This window comes from Eretmochelys imbricata, chromosome 1, assembly GCF_965152235.1.
Source record: "Eretmochelys imbricata isolate rEreImb1 chromosome 1, rEreImb1.hap1, whole genome shotgun sequence".
Classification (NCBI taxonomy): Eukaryota; Metazoa; Chordata; order Testudines; family Cheloniidae; genus Eretmochelys; species Eretmochelys imbricata.
This window is the reverse complement of record NC_135572.1, coordinates 182,215,334-182,228,495: the sequence shown is the minus strand read 5'-3', so window position 1 is coordinate 182,228,495 and position 13,162 is coordinate 182,215,334. Positions and strand designations below refer to the sequence as shown.

General features: G+C 40.9%; 1 protein-coding gene across 4 annotated transcripts in view; it reads left to right on the top strand.

The window, feature by feature from the left end:
* GBE1 (1,4-alpha-glucan branching enzyme 1) overlaps positions 1-13,162 on the top strand; it is a 290,444-nt gene that overhangs the window by 183,595 nt on the left and 93,687 nt on the right. For all 4 annotated transcript variants that reach the window (XM_077819979.1, XM_077819985.1, XM_077819991.1 and 1 more), the window contains 4 exons: positions 2,291-2,406; positions 2,666-2,793; positions 9,039-9,137; positions 12,206-12,316. In XM_077819979.1, the coding sequence (XP_077676105.1) occupies positions 2,291-2,406; positions 2,666-2,793; positions 9,039-9,137; positions 12,206-12,316 (454 nt within the window). The remainder of the gene's footprint in view (positions 1-2,290; positions 2,407-2,665; positions 2,794-9,038; positions 9,138-12,205; positions 12,317-13,162) is intronic.

The window sequence follows — 13,162 nt, the reverse complement described above, 5'->3', positions numbered from 1 at the left end:
AAGTACAGATGGCAACTTCATCGCTGTTTCTTTCCTATGTCTCTAAAGGATAGTATGACTTCTGATATTTTCCTCACTGATACTCTTCACAGAAGTCTTCTTAAAACCTCAGGTTTTTCCAGGGAATACCTATCTTGTATTTAAAATGTATCACTTAATTTTGTTTCTCTGTGTTGTGGCAAGATGGCCGATTTTAGTTTGGTGGGTCTTGCGGTTTTCTTGGTGGGGAGCTAAGGTGCCACCCCTTGCCCCTGCTCTTGGGTGCCGAGGGCCCCGCTACTAGCCTGGGAAGGTGGTAGAGGAGGGAAGTGGGTGAGGGGTCTGGGTTTGCTCCTCGCTCTGAGTCACAGCCCCTCGCAACCCCTGTGGGTTTCTTATGCTCGTCCCCTTTAGGTGGGGTTACCCTTGGTCCTTAGATGCTGGGGGGAAGGGAGTCTCCCGGTCCTGCTGGGCAGTCTCCCTTACTCCAATTCTCAGGTCTTCCAAATCTCTCAACATCCCTCCAAGCTCCAGTCCTTTCTCCTTTCTCCTCCTCCCTTGTCTGCCTAACGCAGGGGGTTTTATTAGGTTCCTAACAGGGCCTTAATTGACTGCAGGTGCTCCGATTAACCTGCAGCCACCTTCCCTAGTCTACAGGGAACCACGCCTTAATTAGCCTTGAGCTTATATATTTTGCCTCTTGCACTCTCCCACTGCTCCCTGGTCCTCCTGTATCACAGTGTCTCCCATCACTAATCATTCATTTACACATTTTTATCTCAACATTCTCCAGTCTAATTATTTAGCTTACAGCATGTTCTTGCCTACCAACTTTATTCTTTATTTAGTGATTTTAACCCTCCCCCATCCCCAAGTCAATGATATATTGAAGAAAAAGTTAGTCTTTATGAGGGACAGTTGCCAAAGAAGTTTATGGAATATAAATCAGACAAGCAGGCTGGTTGGATTATTTGCTTGGAGAGGAAGAAAGGTGTTCAAGGCTGGCCTGATGAATGGACTGTGGGGAAGAGAATGTAGTGTAAAGGCACAGGCTTCCATCAGAGAGAGAGTGAATAATGGAGCCAAGCTGTAGGTTTCTCTGATGAAGGTACCATGGGGGAGAGTATCCCTAATACAGGAGCTATCATTAGAGAGTGAGGGAAACTTTTTTGTTTACTGTGCCTATATAAGCTTAAATATTGGTTCTCCTAGTAATTTCCCTTGTTCTTTCAAGCCAGTTTCAGCTCTTGTTTTCGTATATTTATTTCCCCCACTAGTGATAATTTATTCTATTGAAAATGTCTTGTGTATTAGGCAACCAGATAGAATAAGATCAGAAGTGGTCATAGAAACTGCCAGATTACTTTTTCTGTGAACTTGTAGCAAGTCTCTACAGGTGAAACACTAATGCATGCTCAGCTGAACTCCCACTGGAAATGGTGCTTTCAGGAGTGATTTATAACTGTTGTTTGAGTAGCAGCCGTGTTAATCTCTATTCGCAAAAAGAAAAGGAGTACTTGTGGCACCTTAGAGACTAAGGTGCCACAAGTACTCCTTTTCTTTTTATAACTGTTGTGTAATTCAGAAAATATCCTTTAAATTAAAAATCCCCATTTAAAATACTTAGTTCTAAAAAAGCACAGTCCACCACCAGTTGCATGCAAAACATTTAATTGCTGTCTTATTTTTTTAAATTAGCAAAAAGTGTAACATTTAACAATACTACAGTAAGTGATATTTAATTCTTGAAGCAACTCCTGTGATCCAAGACTACCTAATGTTAACAGTATATTTATTGGTAGCTTTCTTCTTCCAAATGCCAAAAATGAGTTTTAAAAATTCTTTTAATGTGAGATGTTTGCTTCCTTTTGATCTGCAAATCACAGAAATGTATAATTTACTTTAGAGCTAAGCCTTGGCTAGTATGAAGTTTTGGTTCTGATTTTTCAAATACAGCATAAACCATATTTCACTGGATTTAACCGCATTTTGAGAAGCAAATAAAAGTAGTAGGAATGAATATCTAGATTAAACAGTAACATGGATGTTGTATTGGATTAGTCTTTCCTAAACCAAATTTAGCCTAACTTCGTCCATCTTAAAATTGCATGTTGTTAAAATGAGAATTGTTTTGGTAGAATGAAATGTTGTATGGAAAAACAATGAAGAACGTTATTTAATTCCATTATGATGGAACAACATCCAGTAGAATATGGCTGGTACAAGTATTAAGTAGAGAATACTTTGTGTTTGGAAACTTCATATATTTTCATGTCTTAAACTTTAGAAATTGTTCCTATTAATATTCTAGTTGGGAAGTTCTGAGATTCCTTCTCTCTAATTTGAGATGGTGGATAGAAGAATATGGCTTTGATGGCTTCCGGTTTGATGGTGTTACATCTATGCTATATCACAATCATGGAATTGGTAAGTAGATTAATCAGTCCACTTTTTAATTAAAGAACACCCTGCCTCTTGGTCTTACTGCAGTACTTTTCAGGAAATGGTAATAACAAAAAGATAAACTGGGTAGACCTTCGTTTAAGCTATTTTAAAATAGCAAATTTGTTAATCTTTTGCTGTGCTGCGATTAAATGGATTATTGGATTTTTTTTTTTTTTTTTAAGTTTTACACTTGTAAATCTGACTCACTGTATTTGGGGTCTTTATCTTTTTTGGTCACTAGGTACAGGCTTCAGTGGAGATTACCATGAATATTTTGGTCTACACGTAGATGAAGATGCCCTCATTTATCTAATAATGGCCAACCACATGATTCATTTATTGCATCCAGAATCCATAACAATAGCTGAGGTAATATTAAGTGTAGCTGTTTCTTTATATGTGAGTAAAAGGTTGTAGTATCAGTAAATAAGTGTACTCGTGAAATATCATTCGGTCTTTATTACAACTTCTTCAGAGTTATTTGTATATGTCACATCATTTAACATGAATCAATTTCCGTTGTAGTGAACATTACTTGCTAATTATTAGTGACAATTTTGTTAAAGAAAAATATCACCAGATAAATACTAAGGGTGGATGGGTTCCTCCTCCATGCAATTATCTGTGTGTTGGGGCGGGGAGAAGGGAGAATTAAGTATTAATGTTGTTTTTTCTCTACATTGGTGGGACAGTACGGATGCTGTGAGTTAGCTTGTATGAAGGTTCTTAGTTTAGATATCATTGCTTCGCTTTGCTTGCTTATTGCTCTATGATTGCCAAATGTTGACTAGTTATTCATGGTACCAAATGTTCACAATTCACAGTCCCAAAGACTGTGCTGATATAATTCAATATATGCATAATTGATAACTCCCTTCTGTGATTAAATATGATAAATTTTGAAGTTTCTTAAATGTTTAGGTTAATTTAGATTTAACATTAAAATTGTCTGGGTTCCTGAGTAAGTAGGATTCTTCTTTGACTGCTTGCTCATGTTGATTCCATTCTAGTTGTGTGCGCACCCATGTGCCTGGTCGTTGGAGGTTTTTGCCTTAGCGGTGTCCATAGGGCCAGCTATGGTGCCCTCTTGGGTGTCGCACTCATGCATCAGTATATCAGGCGCTGCCAGCCCTGTTCCCTCTCAGTTCCTTTTTACTGCCCAGGGTGGTTAGTTGAGGTGCCTTTCCTTGCATAGCAAGGGCTAGCAGTTTTGTCGCTTCTGACTTTGAGCATTAGGGATTTGTAAATAGTTGTTGATAGTAGTTAGTGTTAAGCAGTTGTTAAGTGTAGTTAGGAGTTAGTCACAGCGGGGACTTTGCTCCTGGTGGGGCATGCCCCTTTTTCCGAGGTTTAAGCCCTGCGCAGACTGTAACAGGCCTCTACCTGTAAGTGACACCCAAGTGCTGTCTGAAGCGTTTGGGGGAATCACATGTGAAGGAGAAGTGTCATTGTTGTAAAAATTTTCGATCCAGGACTCAGAGTGGGATATTCATTTGCAGGCTTTCCTTATGGAGGCTGCCCTCCATCCGGCTTCTGAGCCATCCCACCAAGACTCGCCTAATACCTCAGCCTTGGTGCACACCGCACCCCCAGCACCTGGCCCCTCCCAGCACTGCACCCTATCACCGGTGGCCAGAAAGAAAATGAAGAAGCATGGCTCCTCTGCACTGGGCAAGAAAAGCCATGGGGCATCAGGCAAAGGACCCAGTTCGGCCCACCCAGTCACTCCGCAGCCACGTAGATGTGCCTTCTCAGTCCGGGCCCTTAGCCCCTTAAAGGATCCACCACCAACTCCTGGGAGCGGTAGGGGACTCGAACTTATGACGGCGTCAACGTTTTCCCAAGCTCCCCCGGCACTGAGTGAGCATAGGCCCACGCTGCTGGCACAGGCTCCCTACTAGGGCAAGCCAGCTGCTAAGACTCCTCAGGAGGCAGTAGAACACCGCTGATCCCCTGAAACAAGGCAGCACTCTCCATCTCTGTGCTGCAGATCTCCAGCATCGCAGCCCAGATCCTCTGGGGCTCACTCTTGGTCACCGGCACTGCGATCGCAGTCCCTGCCATCTCTACATGGATCGCCTTGGGGGAGGCTCTGGTCTCTGTTCTGCCGGCACCGTTTGCCCTCCCTCCAGTTATCCTCTCAGTGCAGATCTCGGTTGCCTGCCCCATGGGAGCGCTCCCTGTCATGATTCCGGTCCCACCGGCCCCAGTCCCCTTGATATTGGCACCGATCCTCTCACTCCAAACACTGGTGTCCGGCAGCAACAGTCAGACACAGACATCAATAGCCTCGCTGTGGTCACTGGAAGGGGATTCCTCTGGCACGGAAGGGCAGTTCAGCCCCTTGCTAAGACCTCACCGGCGCAAATGGGCACCTGAGGCCTCATCGATGTCTATGGCGTTACCTTGGCAGCATGGCCAGTGGCCTTACTGGAGTGTGTGGGGCATGCTGGTGGTGACGATGCCCCCTTCGCATCGCTCATCTGCTGCTGCCTCAGAGCAACACTGGCATCATCAACAGCACCAGGCTCAGTGCATTAGACCCGCTTGGAAGTTGGGGTAAAGGAGACAGCGCCCACCCCAAAACTCCCCTCTCCCGTGGGGGATTATGCCCCTGGAGGTACAGTCATCATCTTCATCCCCGGATGAGGCAGTCGTGGAACACTTGAGGGCCAGCCGTCTGGACGATTTTAAGGAACACCAGGCCCTGCTTTGAGGGGTGGCCGAGAACTTTGGCCTATAGATGGATGAGATGACAGAGCAAGCAGACACCTTGTTCAATGTCCTCTAAGCCCTGTTCCGAGACAGGTGGCGCTACCAGTGCGTGATAGGGTCCTGAAAATTACCACGGTCCTCTGGCAAACCCTGTCGTCCATCCTTCCCACCTCCAAAAGGGTCGAAAAGAAGTACTTTGTCCCGGTCAAAGGGTTCAAGTACCTTTTTATATCCACCCACGTCCGGGCTCACTGGTTTGTCTCTGTGGCCAATGAAAAGAACAAGGAGGGGCACAGTAGTTCAACTCCAATTCCAGGCGGTGAACTATCAGGCCCCCCTGCACAAGTACAACAATTCATGGACAATCCTCAGGGTCTGGCCCAGGAGTTTGGCATTCTGATGGAGAAGGGCACCACGGCAGCTCTCTACAGATGGTCTGGGATGCGGTGGACTAAGCAGCTAGGGTGATCGCATTGATGGTGGTCATGAGGGTGTAACTCCTGACTTCAGACTGCCGGCCTTATCCCAAGAGATGCAGACCTTTTTCCAGGACCTCCCATTCGATTGGAATGATCTCTTTTTGGAACTGATGCGAGGCTGCATGCATTAGAGGACACTTGGGCCATCCGTCTCTCGCTGGGCATACGTACGCCGCAGTCTGTATGGAAACTGTATGGAAACAGTTCTGGCTGCCCCTGATGCCAAGGCCTCGTCAGTCTTGTCAAGGGTCTGGTTTTGGCCTCAAAAGATTATTGTTGGCATGCAGAATAGCTAATGGTAATATGAAACGCCAAAGCAGTAAATTTCTGTTAATTGACTGTTGGGCGTTTTTCACTGACGTGTTTTTATGTTAAGAAAAAGAAACTCCAAGCTTTTAAGAATTTTGTTGTTAATATAATAGTACTGTGTAATGCATCTGGGTTTGTTGTTTGTGTTTCTTCTTCCAGCCATCTAGAAAAGACACGTGCAAGATGCAGGATGGATCTGATATGTCATGAGGAATGTGAAGGCCTATTTTTTAATCCACACTATTTTATTAAGAATTCCAATTTCAGCCTTCAGAAAACAAAATAAGGCTAATTTCAGTTGTATGTGACATTCTAATATATAACTGACAGCTGTATACCAAAGTGCTGTTAAGAGCTTAATGACATCAGGTATCAAAAATAGCAACTGATGAAAAGAAGCAATTATTTGATATATAAAACTTAAGGTGGCAATATTGATCTTTCGGTTCACTTCAAATAAAATTGGTCCATCATCTAGGGAGTGATAGTCAGATTATCCACATTCCTATGGATGAAACTTTGAATTCAGCCTGTTTGTATTATCTGGTTTAAGATTCTTTTTAAACGAGATTGGTCTTCAATTTATTCTCTTTAAATTGAAAACTTCTTCAATTCAATACATCATTTTTCTGTCTAGGGGGAGTCTATATACAAAATGTGGAATTGAGCCACATGCTAATGATAGAAAGAGATTGGGGTGGAGGAACTACTGATATGATTTTAAATTAAAATGACTGTCATGAATTTGTGCTTGAAAGTAATGACAGTTGAATAAGTTCCTCATGAGAGAAGAGAGGTTTTGTCTAGAGTATGACAGATTGTTGTACACTCCTTGAAGAGTTGTCTGATTGCTTTAAGTAAAGAATTTTCTGTGTATTCCCCATCTAGCTTTCTAGATATAATTTCTATGTCCAAGATTCCTCCTTTGACGGAACCCTTTAACTCCTGCCGTCAAAAAATAAAATTTACCTATACATATGCCTTACATCTGGATAGCTGGTTACCCAGCAGCTCTGCTTTTTTGGTGCTAATAGAAGTTGTGATACCCCAAATAGTGCTACTGGGACCAGCCTGTTAGGCTGCCAGTGTCCTCTATTCTTTGTTTCACACAGTTCAGGGTGACAGAAACACTGCTGCCAGACAAGAGTACAGTGTAGAATTAGGTAGTGGTTGGATGATTAAGGTTTCCTTCAGCCTTTCATTTAAAGTGAAAATTAAATGATTTGGGTAATAATGAAAACAAATAGTAATAACCAAAATTACACCACACACTTCAGGTGAAACATTGATTTTTCTGGAAGGCTACGAATAAATCCATTAGTAGTTTCAGGCATAGGAAAGCATCAGACTTCTCTGTGAAATTTTAGGGCTGATATCTAATGTATTGCTCCACTCCAACTAACAAATGAGTTTTTACCCTTCAAACTTGAGTTGCCTGTAAATCTAAACACAGTGGTATGCATAGGCTATTAGTTTAAAAATGTGAACAAAGTTAGTATTCATCACTAATGTTTCTATTTATGCCACTGAAGTAGACAAATAAGTTATGTCAAATTTTTATGTTTAAAAATTCTGGCACTTAAAACTGTAGAAATTAGCTTGAGAGAGAATGGTAGTTGTTTGGCTGGCAAAGCTCAAAGCCTCGTAGAAACATGGTCCTTGATCTCATAGACTTCAGAACATCATGCTGTCAGGAACTTACCAGAGACTGCCCTGCACATCTCAGCACGGGTGAGCAGCTGTAAATGCCATGTGCCTGACCAAATTAGGAGAGCTGTTGGACTCCCCTCCTGCACACTGCCTTAACTGCTTGGGAAGGGAGAACTACTTCCCTGGACCTCATTGGTCTTATTCACCTTATAGAAGGTATCCACGTGGGGAGAGGCCAGAAGTGTAGAAAATCTTGTGACTAGTGTAGAAACTCTTTTGTCAACCAATTTAACACTTTCAGGGTTCCTTACATTTGTCTTTAAATAAAAACATCCACACACAGACTTTCTCTCAAGTCTGCTACAGAAAATACCAAATAGAAGACACAAGAGTGTGTTTAAAAACAAAGTGAAAAATCCCCATGCAAAGTCCTCGATAACCATATACCATGCACCTGGATCTTCTGAACTAGGGCAACTTTCTCCTAGAGTAGATCAAATGTAGCAAAAAGTCATTTGCAATCTTTTTGCAACTGAAATGCAACGTATATTGGTTATTTTTTTGAATGTGGCAAAATGTGTGCTCACACTGCAAAAGTTGTGCTCTAAATACTCCTACAGCTTGTTTGAAAATCTTTTATTCACACAATAGTTTTAAAAAAATTACAAATGTTTATAGATATGTCGTAATTGAAGGGTTGGAAATTTCTTCTGTTTATAAAGTGGGGGCCATCCCTTCAGAAACAATATTATGTGATGAAAGTGATCAGTTATGTGGTGCATTCAATAAATGATGCATTCACAAGCTTGAATTACATTTTAAGGGAGAGAACAAAGCTGATCAGAATTTCAATCCGTGTTTTTGATTCTCCATTCCTTGGGCTCTTGCATTGAAGTGGTAGAGGGAATTATCCCTTTGGATTCAAGTTAAGGAATGTGGGATTGAGTTTTATGAGCATATCCTAATTGTTAGAGCAGGTTGACTGGAATGTTTAGTTTACATACATCCAAGTAATCTTTAAAAAAAAAAAAAAAAAAAAAAAAAAAAAAAGTAAAAGCTAATCAGTGCTAGCTCTCATCTCACTAAAAATAGTGTAGCTATGGCAGTGAAAGTTGTGGGAAGGGCTAGCCGCCCTGAGTAAATTTCTGTGGTCGCTGATGAGCACGTACTTGGGGAGGCTAGCCCGTTGCACTCCCATGGCTACGCTCTCTTTAGCACACTAGCTCATTCAGAATTAGCATTGGGTATCTCTCCTTAAGATGGGAGTCACACCTTCAGCTCGGAAACTACCAGCATTACATTAAAGTGTAATTGTATGCTCTGCACATGTAGACTTTGTATAGCAGTAATGTTTGGAGCTTGAGATCTGATGCTTTTTTTTAAATAGGAAGCTTTCTTAGGGTGGAAAATGTAAAGAACCACTTAAAGCAAAATAATGATGCAATGTATTCTTTATTCAAGGAAGTTTCTGGGATGCCAGCTCTTTGTTGCCCTATTGCCCAAGGAGGAAGTGGATTTGATTATCGGCTGGCCATGGCAATTCCAGATAAATGGATACAGGTGAGAAAACAATATTCACTTTTGTATTTTCCCCTATTGTGTTTATATAAATAAACCTTCTAAATACTACAGGTAACTTTGTTCTGTCGCATCCATTAGTTTGAAGTATCCGATTCCTGCAGGCACAAGCTGAAGGGAGGGCGGCGGTCCTGGCAGTACAGAGCTGAGTCCTGGCTGGGGGTCTCTGCTCTGCCTTGCCAGGACCGCAGCTGTCCCCCGCACCATGCTGTAGCAGGGATTGAGTGTCACAAGCCGCGCACCCCCACTGTCATGAAAATGTGTGAGCAGGGCAGAACAGAGACCCCCAGCCAGGCCTGCGAGAAAGAGGACAAGCGCCTGGCCGCGTAAGAGGTCACCCCACTGCTGAATGATTCCTGCCCCCTTGATTATTCAAATTCCCAATTATCCAAATAAAATGCACGTCCCCCATGCTATTCCAATAATCAGGAGTATGCTGCATATAAATCTTATTTAACAGCAGGTGTAGCATAGCCGAAGGAGAGTGCTATTTCAAATACACGTGCTGTAAAAAACTAAATAGTCATGCAAGTCAACTCAGAGACTCTGTCATGTAGGATGCATTGTAAACCTCTTTATAGATATTCTTCAAACCACACAGCTCCTGCACATTTGGGGAACAGTGAACGCATAAGTAATGCTTCAAAAAGCTAATGTGCTACTGTCACCTCTGTTTTATAATGGGTGTGGTATCCTAAAGTGGTTCCCTGGCATTTCTGCCTTACTGGGAACAGTCTCGGTAATCTTCTCTATCAGCCTCTGCTTCCCGCATCAAAAACCGCAACAGAACGAGGTGGAACCCTTTCATTTTTACAGCATTCGCTGCAAGTGGAGAATAACGACAGACTGAATTTCCTTGCCTCACCAGCTTCCTCCTTTTTAGCAAAGGTAAAGGATTGGTCCTGCTTTGAGCAGGGGGTTGGACTAGATGACCTCCTGAGGTCCCTTCCAACCCTGATATTCTATGATTCTAAGTTTTAGTGGTTCCCTCCGCTCCCCCTTCCCTCTATCCCCCGGCCTATAAAAATCTTCATAGTCTCTAACCAGGACTCCAGAGGTTGGACTGGGAGTCATTCCACCATTGTGGCTCAGGCCCTTCCCTTTAACAAGCTGGGGCTCTTGGTGTGAGGTTGGTGGGTGGTCTTTGTGTTCTGATTTTATTTTTCTTTGGACTATATGGTGAGCATAGACAGTTTTGTTGGATTTAAGTTCTATCCAAAAAGCCTATCTCTCGCAACAGCTCTTTTTATCTCTGAACATTGAAATAAGCATTTGTATATAATAATCCTATGCTTATGTACAAGGTATGATAATGAAATGAGCCCTCTGTAAGTTGAATGTAGCAATTTTTATCTAACACACAACTTAAAAAGTAAAAAAAAACAACAAAAAACGTATACATGTGCACAAGAACATGCTGTGCCACACACCAACAACGACTACGATGTTTATAAAAAGAATAAAAAACTGTAAATGTGCTTAAAGACCAATAATGCATTAAACAAACTCCAACAGTTCATATAAAAAAGGGATTTAAATAGCCTTCTCCTTAATTCGAGAATCACAAGAAAAGGAATAAAACAATAAACAATCTCATAAGGCTGGCAGACCCTTCAGAAAATTGGTCTTTCAATTAGACATAAGATTAGAAGCAAATCCCTAATGATACCATTACCATCTGAAGGCAATAAAGCAATAAATATTTCATATGAGCATTAATGGCTTCAATAAGAGAAGCGAGTAACTTAAAGAAAAATAAAATGTGACTTTCATTGTCCTTAGTATCTTTACTCACAAAACTGTGTGGCGGGGAAGAGGTGGTGTTCTGCAAATCACAATAGTAAACCACATTAGGTGTGTGGGATTTTTTTTTCTCCAATGAAAGTCATGTTACCAATAAGCCCTAGCTGATGTTCATGAAGTTCTGTAAGTATATACTTCGAGTAGCAAGTAACAGCCAGTGCTAATGAGGGCTGCTTAGGGCTTTCTTTCCATCAGCTTTCTTCAGCTGGTTTTGGGTAGGAAATGATGGATGGTCCCTAGAGCAGTAAGAAGCAAACCAGCCTCTTGGAGACAAAGAAGTGGTTTGACTTTTCAATAAGGTACCTTTTGGTGCCTTTACATTGCGTATGAGAACATTGATATTTGAATTGAACAAGTGCTGCTGACAATTGAACAGGTGATAGGTCTTTTTTAAATTACTGCTTGTTTCCTTTCCTAACTCCTTTGGAAGGACAGCAACATCTGTTTTTTCATAAAGCAGAAATATTTTTTCCAAAAAATAAGCTAATAGGATATATTTCATGTATGCTTCTGTTATGCCAAACCCAGTTTGAGTATTTTCTTATAATTAGTGACTTTGGAGTAATGATATCTATCTTCTCATGGTTGTGTGATCAAACTATTTACCATGGAACAGCAGGTTAGTCTGTGTACATATCTGTGTTAATTTATACTTCATTGACTGCATGCCAGGTGGCTGCTGCAATGTTTTTTAACTATATAATGTAATGTTAAACTCCCCGGTTATATTACTGACACTTTTTTATATAACATTTTAATTGATATTCTTCAGAAATAATTTTCTTTTTTAAGGTTAAACTACAACAAAAACAGTCAATGGAGGCTTATGAAGTATTGCATGACAAAGAAGAGTGAGGGCTTCAACACTAAAATTACTCCATGCAGTCGACTGTTAAAATGGTGCCAAGTATCCCTTAATGTTTTATAAAGCAGAAAAGAGATCAGTTTAAATAATGTTGACATGCTATGGTTATTAATCAAAAGTTGGCAGTTGATATGGCAAAAAACATGAAACATGGGTTTAGAAATTCTAAAGAGTATTAAAGTGAGTTCAGAAAGGAATCCTATTTGGGAGATCAAATAGGGGAAGCGCATTTCTCCAAGTTTTTTTTTTTAGATTAGGAGTGACTAAGAATAATAATACCATTTTACTATTTAGGGAAAACTTCAAATCCCCAAATGCCATGGAAAAAATACTTAATGCAATTTAGCTGAAACAAAAGTAATGTTTGAATTACCTTTAACAGATAATTAAAGAGTTGAAAGATGAAGATTGGAATATGGGCAATATAGTGTACACGCTGACAAACAGGCGGTATGAAGAGAAATACATTGCATATGCAGAGAGCCATGATCAGGTACTGTAATAAATATTTTAATTAAAAACTGTGTGGAGGAACAAATTTGTAGACTTCACATAGGTCAGTGCTCAAAACTGAATACCATAGTCAAGATTTTTTTCTGTGCCCAGTGCCATTTGGGACCGTTTTTTATAAAGGGGGTGTGACTTTCAGAGGGTGAGTGCTCAGCACTCTCTGAAAATTCTGGCCTCGTTAAGGCCAATCCAGTGGAACACCAAAAAATTGTGACAATCTTGGCTTTTTTTTTTTTTTTTTTTTTTTTTAAATATGGTTTACCACCTGGAGTCCTCCTCTTAACCTAATTCACACAAACAATGCTCAGGTGAGTATCCCATTGTCTTCAAGGGGAAGAATCACCAGTGTAAGAGCTGCAGGACCAGGTGCTAATTTAATTTCTAGTTAATCATTCTTTAACAATTTTATTTGGGGTTGGGGAGTGAAAGAGGAAGAGGCAACATATTAAGTCTGAAAACATCAAAGCACCGAAGTCCTGTAAATAGAAGTCCCACAGCAACTGTACATCAGCTTACTTGCATGTATGTAATAGTCTCCTTTATGTATGCTGAATACAATGTAAGTTAAGATAAGATGGCTTTGGGAGTCATTTTTGAACGTTCTGATTTTGTTTGTATTTAAGTTTTCGATAATAATCTTCAGCCTTTTGGCTTTTTAACTTCCATGTATTCGCATGGTCAAATCCAGTTAAACCTGTTTAAATGTGATTGGGTCGCTCTAGACTGTACAACCCAGAGTACAGCAAATGTTTTATTTTTATATTTGTATCCAGTGAGAACATTCCAAAATGGCCAGCCATACACCTTCTACAGCCACCATAAATGAAGG